Source organism: Palaemon carinicauda, chromosome 19, assembly GCF_036898095.1.
Source record: "Palaemon carinicauda isolate YSFRI2023 chromosome 19, ASM3689809v2, whole genome shotgun sequence".
NCBI classification, from domain to species: domain Eukaryota; kingdom Metazoa; phylum Arthropoda; class Malacostraca; order Decapoda; family Palaemonidae; genus Palaemon; species Palaemon carinicauda.
In genome coordinates, this window is record NC_090743.1 from 83,768,553 (window position 1) to 83,777,037 (window position 8,485).

Below are 8,485 nucleotides of genomic sequence, written 5' to 3' on the forward strand. Positions count from 1 at the left end.
ACTTTACCTGGGTAATGCCTCCCTACGTTCCTCCTCACGGACCCTTGGTCCACAGACGAGCAGCGTAACTGATGTGAAGACGCTCTTGGATCACGGCAATAGTACCTCCAACAGTGCCGGGACGGAACGACGGCACCGTCTTCCCGCAGAATCCTCAGGCTGGGAAAACAACGTCAAGCGAAGGTCGCAAGTGACACATACACCTGCAGGACGTAACAAGCGAGGTGGCTATCGCAGGTGACAAAACCCCTGCATACGTAGTCCGTGATCCAAAGAAGTGTACAATTTACCGCGGGTGGCTCAAAGACACCAGCGAAATAATCCTCCAAAGGCACAATTCCTTATGAGGGAATAAAAGAGGCGTCTACCAATGGCTGCTGAATTAGGATATACGTCTGTGATCAATGCACGGTCCGAACTGAACATTCCAGGCAGCAGTAGTCTCGTCCACGGCTCTCACTAAACACCAAACACTCGGAAAGAAAAATAAACAAAAGAGTTAATGGCAATTCACTAATTAACGACGAGGAGGAGCGAAGGTTATCACCGAACTCTTATGAAAAGGGCAGTTAACTTTTACTCCTGCCGAAGACCGAATTTATTTATAAACAATTAAATAACCTACTTTAACATAACACCTTCCTCCCCCAAGAAAAATAATTTTCATTCACTAAATGCAAAATTTTTCTTTTAATGATAAGCCACAAGGCTGGACAAAACATCAGAAAATGCAGGGCCACAAAAATAAAGAGAATTCAGGGAAAACACTAAAGCTACTACAAACCACTGATAAGATAAAATATCTTAAACCAAAACAAAACAAAGTCTTAAACGTAGTATCTACAGTAATAAACCAATCACAAGGTAAAAACATCTTAAACCTAAGCAAAAGGACAAGAACATAGCAAGTTTTAAATACATCATCAAACATTTGGACAGACATTTAATCCTATACCTGTCAACAATAAATTTTAGTAGGCACACAGAAAAAAAAAATATGATATAGAATTATCCACACCAACCTAGGTCCTGGAACAATTTACAAGAGTACAAACCTTATACCTGAGCTCAATATATACACACCTTGAAACATGGATGTAACCTCAACACATGCAACCAGGCGAACCGAGAGGGTCCCAAAAAAAAAAACCAAAGGGAGAGATCAAAATTTAGACACGTGAGAGAGCATCCGGGATGCAATTATCCACCCCTTTAATGTGTTTTATGTTTAAATTGAACTCTTGTAGCTGAAGGGCCCAACGCAGAATCCTCTGATTTGATCCCTTCATACGTTCAATGAATACCAACGGATTATGGTCGGTCCAAATTTCTATAGGGAATGAAAAGTTAGTTACATAAGGTTTAAAATGTACCAATGTCCGCACCAATGCCAGAGCCTCTTTCTCAATGGTGGAGTACTTTCTTTCCGCCTCTAGTAACTTACGGCTGTAGTAAGATACGGGGCGTACTTCACCATCATCACTCCTTTGAAAGAGGACTCCCCCAATTCCTACGTCACTGGCATCCACGGCTATGATGAATGGCTTCTGAAAATTGGGAGAAACCAATATTGGATTAGACACGAGTAACATCTTAAGTTTTAAAAATGCTTCTTCGCATCGAGAAGACCAAATAAATTTCTGCCCTTTTTTCAATAAATTAGTTAGAGGCTGTGCAAGGTCAGAGAAGTTTCGGACAAACCTACGGTAATATCCCAACATACCCAGCACCTTACGAACCTCTCTGACATTACACGGTCTCTTCAAAGCAACTATGGCCTCGAGATTGGCTTGCTTAGGAGCAACTTTACCCAAGCCAATCTCGTGACCCAAATAACTAACCTTAGCTTTCCCAAAGTTACATTTACCCAGATTCACAACAAGACCGGCGGCCCTAAGTGCCTCAAAAACTTTTCTTTATCTTACCAGGTGGGTCTGCCAGTCGTTGCTGTGTACCACCAAGTCATCTATATAGATTTCTGTACCTTCCAGGCCACAAATTACCCTGTTCATCAGACGCTGGAAAGTACAGGCAGCATTCTTCATCCCAAAGGGCATTACTTTGCACTCGTAAAGACCTGAGGGCGTCACAAATGCTGAAATTTCACGGGCACGGCCAGATAGGGGGACCTGCCAATATCCCTTTAACAGATCCAATTTTGTAATAAACCTAGCAGGACCTATCAGGTCCAGACAATCCTCAATACGGGGAAGAGGAAAGGAATCATTTTTAGTAACCGAGTTTACCCTCCTATAGTCAACACACATACGATATTTACCATCAGGCTTCTTCACTAAGACTATAGGGGAACTCCATGGACTTACAGATGGTTGTATGAGATTGTGCTCCAGCATGTATTTAATTTCGTCTTCAACAATGGCACGCTTCTCTGGACTGAGGCGATACGGGCTTTGCTTGACCGGAGAAGCGTCCCCAACATCAACATCATGCTGGAGCAACCTCGTCCTTCCTGGAGAGTCCTGAAACAAGTCAGAAAATTCCATAATTAGGTTTAGTATATCTTGTTTCTGAGGTGCCTCCAGATGCTCTAACCCCTCTTTTAATACACCTAAATTTTGCAAGTTATTACCTAGAGCATCTGAAGGCACCTGGTCCAAAACATCTTCCAAGTTTTCCTCAACAGGTGCAACCACACTCATAACTGGCTCAAAAACAATGGCCAACGGATCCCGTCTATCAGAAGAGTAAGATTTCAACCTGTTTATATGGAAAATTTTACATTTACGACTAGTTCCAGGGGCTTCAACTTCATAATTGACCTCTGACAACTTTCTCAACACCTTCCAGGGGCCCTTGTACCTGGGTTCAAGGAAGTTGTCTGGATCTGTGCTTAAAACTAATACTAAGTCCCCGGACTCAAATGAGCGTACCTTACACTTCTGATCAAATTTGGTTTTCATTGTAGCTTGGGAAGCGGACAAATTATCTTTGGCATACTTCCAAGCTACGGCTAACTTGGACTTAAGTTCACTAACAACTTCTCCCACCGTACGCTCTCCTCTCTGATTTACTTCGAGCAATTCATGGAAGATTTCCAAAGGTCCTCGAACCTTGTGCCCAAATATTAATTCAAAGGGAGCAACGCCAGTAGAAGAATTGGGAAAATTCCTTATGGCAAAGAGAGCAAAGGGAAGCCCTTTATCCCAATCCTCTCCTTGCTCATAACAATATTTTTTCAATATACACTTAAGGGTCTGGTGAAATCTTTCCACCACACCTTGACTCTCAGGATGGTAGGGTACACTGGTAATGTGCTGAATGGCCAGTTCAGCACACTTACTCTTAAATACCCTGCTTGTAAAATTCGAGCCGCAATCTGACTGAATTTTACGAGGCAGTCCATACCTGGAGAAAAACTCCACTAACTTGTCAAACACTGCTTTTGAGGTTATTTTCTTCATTGGAAAGGCCTCAGGAAAACGTGATGCTCTATCCATTATGGTCAGGAGATGCGTAAACCCTAACTTTGTCCTAGGCAGAGGTCCTACCACATCAATTACCAATTCTGCAAAGGGTTCTCCAATTGAAGGAATTGGGTTAAGAGGAGCCTTGGGAATAGGTTGATTGGGTTTACCCATCACCTGACACACTTCACAAGTTCTTACAAATTTCTTCACCGAGGATTTCATTCCTGGCCACCAAAAACATTTACTCAACCTACAAAAAGTTTTACTTAAACCTAAGTGGCCAGAAAAGGAGTCCTCATGTGCAAGGCTTAACACAGCCTCCCTAAACTTGGTAGGTACGACAATTTGTCTTAAACAAGAAGTCACATTTAGTTGATGAGTTGGGGGACGACTAACCCTATACAACAATCCTTTCAAAACCACAAACCTGGGCCTGGTCAAATCGTCAGTATTACCTAACTCAAATGAAAATTCATCTTTTTGAGCCTGTATGAAAGATAGACGGTCACAATCGGATTTCAATAATTTAAACACTCCAAAACTAGAACTACTGCTACTACTACTACCTTCTACTAGCCCGGGCTTCTCTACCTCTACTTCTAAATTACTTAAATTTAGGTCATCATCATTATCAGCTTCTGCTGCACGCTTAGCAGAGGCTCGAGTAGTTATTGCCACAGGGCAAGCCGTGACCGAAACAATAGGAAATAATTCCTGCCCTTCTGCACTCAACATATCATTCCCTAGGATTCCGTCTATTCCTGGTATCGGCAGGCTCTCAACTACCGCCAGCTCAGTAACCTTGTGATACCCTGGGAAGGACAGCTCAACCCTTACTAAAGGAGCAGATACCACCGTATCGGGAAATCCTCCCAGGACCACGTATTCTCCAGTATAGGGAACTAAGTTAGACAAGGACCCTGCCAACACCAAAGATCTAGCGGATCCTGTGTCCCTCAAGAACTTAACATAAAGTGTAGAGGTTTCAGATTTCAATTTTCCGGGGTAGACATATTTGTTAAATGGTCATAAATTACCAGTGGACTCACACAATACAGGTTTTAATTTACCTACACCTGGTTCACTAACAACCTGGGGATTAACAGTTTTACCATTCTTACTCTCTGAAATAGAATTATTTGAAATTAGTGAGATTGGCGTAGGCTGATTAACATTATTTTGACTCTTATTTTGATTCTTTTGGAGGTAACGGCTCCTGGCTCTACATTCAGCTTGTCGATGCCCTGGCTTATTACACCAAAAGCAATTACCTCTAATTTGATTAGTTTTACCCGAATTGCCACGGTTAGAAAAAACCAGAGTGTGCCCACCACTCAAGTCCTTTCTGAAGCCACTACCAACATGATTACTCATGCTACTATTTGGGGTACTAGATTGGTTTTTAAAGGGATTATTTGACTTAGAAGACAAATTACTATTATTATTAGGGTATGAGGACGAGAAGTTACCTGACCCAGCCCGATGGGTCAGGACAAACTCATCAGCTACCTGAGCCGCCTTGGACAAAGTTAAAATTTTAGTGTCCTCCAGATGAACCCTCAATTCTTTACTACACACCTTCTTAAACTCCTCCAGTACCATCAGTTCCCTCAAGGAAGAGAAGGAAGCAACTTGACGACTTTTCAGCCAGTTGTCAAACTGCTCCTCCTTGAGACGAGCGTACTCAACATAAGACATAGAATTGGGCTTGCCAGTGGTTCGGAATCTCTGGCGATAGGCCTCAGGGACCAAATCATAGGCCCTGAGAACCAAAGCCTTTACTTTGTCATAATCTCTGGCAAGGCCCTCTTCCAATGCATTATATACCCGGATTGCCTTGCCCGTCAATCTACACTGTATGAGTACCGTCCACATTTCTGTGGGCCAGGACAACCGGGTAGCAACCCTCTCAAAAGCTTTAAAAAATTCTGGTACGCTTCCCTCATCAAAAACTGGAATTAACTTTAGTGCACCCGAAATATTAAATTTATCTGATGATGAGCTATATGGTGAACTAACATGATTAGGGGACCCTTGCACCTTGGCCAACTCAAGCTTAAGCTTGAGCAACTCAATCTCATGTTTCCGGGCCCTTTCGTCCTCCTCAAACTGCAGCTTCAATAACTCAATTCTCTTACAAATTACATGGAACTCCTCCTGCCCCATTACATGAGCAGAAGGTGTTACATGGTTGGGAACAGCCTCCTCAGCTAAAAAGGGGTTAGTTGATATATTGACATTTTTAACAGCCCTGGCCGGAGTAGGAAAATTGGCCGGACCTTCATACATAACCTTTACGGCAGGGGAATCAGCGAACAGGGACAAACCAGGATTTATGCTCACATCATCGACTATGGATCCTTCTTGGTCTGACCCAAAATCAGTGCCACTCTCAAAATCACTGGCTAGGCCGCTAGCTACCTCATTACCCTCAGCCAAATCTTGGGACACTCTTTCCTTAACCAGTTTTAACAAATTGGCCCGAGTGTCAGAGGACTTATAAGGGATCTCCAACCACCGGGCACACTGTACCAAATAAGCCCTTGTCAAAACTCCTAAATATTTTAAACAGTCAGCCGAACCCAAGAATTCCGACGGGTCAAAAGTAAAGTCCTTCATTTTAATGAAAATAATATCCTATGGGGAAGGAAAGCAACTAAACCAAAAATCAAATATCAACAATAAATACTGTCACATCAATCCAGAGCTGAACTGCTCCCCCAAACACCGAGTACACCTGCGTACGATCCTGTCACGGTCGCCACTTGTTACGACCCGTGTAGGCCGTAGTTCTGGTTCTTTGAACTTTGATTTTTTAAAGGAATCGTAGGCAGTACATTATTTATGTAACACGGTGAACTGAGGGAAGACAGAACAAAAACACTGGAAAAATCTAACAATATTTATTACAATACACTTAAATAAATTCAACCTTGCACCAGGAGTAACAAAAAGCTCCTAAGACAAACAACAATGATTAAACAAAAATGACCTGGAGGACTAATATACGGAGTCCTCTAAATACACAAGGTTGACCTATATCTAAAAATCTTAACCCTAACATAGAAAAACTAAACAGATCAAAAGTATGGCTCATATATTAAGCCGGGCCCACAAATATCAACAAACCATTACCCTATTACTAAACAGATAGGAATAAGGAAGATAGGAGAAATGAAAAGGCAGAAAACCTTAAAATTACCTACCTACACACAAACGTTTAAAGCTAAACCAAATACCAAATAATGAAACATAACACAAGGCAGCATACAAATACACATGCCACATACTAAATGCATAAACACTTGGATATCTTCACAAAAGAATTATGCAGAGTCATAATTTATATATACATGTAAAAACCCAACACTGTATTATCTATCTGTGAAATAACTCAACAGTACTTATCCATACATGGATCAGACGACAGAGAGGGGACGAGCATTCTTCAGCATCAGAGGGAGTATCATTAACACCAGGAAAACGGACTAGGCATATCCATAACGATAATGAAAAGATCGTAACTTTACCTGGGTAATGCCTCCCTACGTTCCTCCTCACGGACCCTTGGTCCACAGACGAGCAGCGTAACTGATGTGAAGACGCTCTTGGATCACGGCAATAGTACCTCCAACAGTGCCGGGACGGAACGACGGCACCGTCTTCCCGCAGAATCCTCAGGCGGGGAAAACAACGTCAAGCGAAGGTCGCAAGTGACACATACACCTGCAGGACGTAACAAGCGAGGTGGCTATCGCAGGTGACAAAACCCCTGCATACGTAGTCCGTGATCCAAAGAAGTGTACAATTTACCGCGGGTGGCTCAAAGACACCAGCGAAATAATCCTCCAAAGGCACAATTCCTTATGAGGGAATAAAAGAGGCGTCTACCAATGGCTGCTGAATTAGGATATACGTCTGTGATCAATGCACGGTCCGAACTGAACATTCCAGGCAGCAGTAGTCTCGTCCACGGCTCTCACTAAACACCAAACACTCGGAAAGAAAAATAAACAAAAGAGTTAATGGCAATTCACTAATTAACGACGAGGAGGAGCGAAGGTTATCACCGAACTCTTATGAAAAGGGCAGTTAACTTTTACTCCTGCTGAAGACCGAATTTATTTATAAACAATTAAATAACCTACTTTAACATAACAGATATACAGTATACATATTTCTTTTCGGTTATGCTCAACTCTCCTCTTTCCTTGTGTAGGGGGGAGTTGGATCAGTCATACCCTGGGGTGAGTGGTGCGTGTGTGTGCATATCTAGCTAAATATTTAGGGTTTTTTTACGGGTTGCGTACACTAGTAATAATAATGATAATAATAATAATAATAATAGGGGAAACATTTCTCTCCTTTTATATAAAGAAACTTTTCATTTATGAATTCAACATCATCATCCAATTTCTACAGGCGTCGTTAACGATTATCAACTAGATAAATCGAAACCTGACAGCTTCTTTTCAGCCTGTCTAATTTCACAGCATGACGCCGCAAAAGAAAAAAGAAAAACACCTGTCAACTTTCGCGCCAATTCAGAACTTTGACGGCAGCCGCGCGATCTTTGCCTCTCCAACCGGCACTTTCAAAGCCAAGACAATTTTCACTTTCGATTCGTATTACTATTTCAAGATAGGTAAGAGTAAATCACATATGCTTGAAGAAATTGCATGTGCAAGAAAGAAATTACATATATTAAAAGAAATTGCCTATATTAAAAGAAATGACATGTGTTCTGATTACGGAAACGCGCATGCGCGGTCCATACTTCATGCGCAGAGTAATACCCATTCAGATGGTTACACCAATTCTGTGAAATGGGGTTTACTAGATCGTGACACCTTTAATTGCACTGTTGTTCATTTGTCAGTTTCTGCTCGTAATCGTTCGGTCATTTATTGGCGAGAGATAATTTCTGTGGATGGAAAATGTACTTTCTAAAATATTAAAATAGAATATTATAAGAAATTACATGATGTTCTTTGATGAATCATGAAAAAATTAACAAGGGTGTAAAATAAGAGAGAGAGAGAGAGAGAGGAGAGAGA

General features: G+C 41.7%; 1 protein-coding gene across 1 annotated transcript in view; it reads left to right on the plus strand.

Annotated features, from left to right (window-relative positions):
• The first annotated feature begins 7,922 nt into the window (after nt 1-7,922).
• The window catches only part of LOC137659106 (proteoglycan 4-like), an 11,071-nt gene continuing 10,508 nt past the window's right edge, over nt 7,923-8,485 (plus strand). The window contains exon 1 of the mRNA XM_068394185.1: nt 7,923-8,073. Coding sequence (XP_068250286.1) covers nt 7,923-8,073 — 151 coding nt within the window. The remainder of the gene's footprint in view (nt 8,074-8,485) is intronic.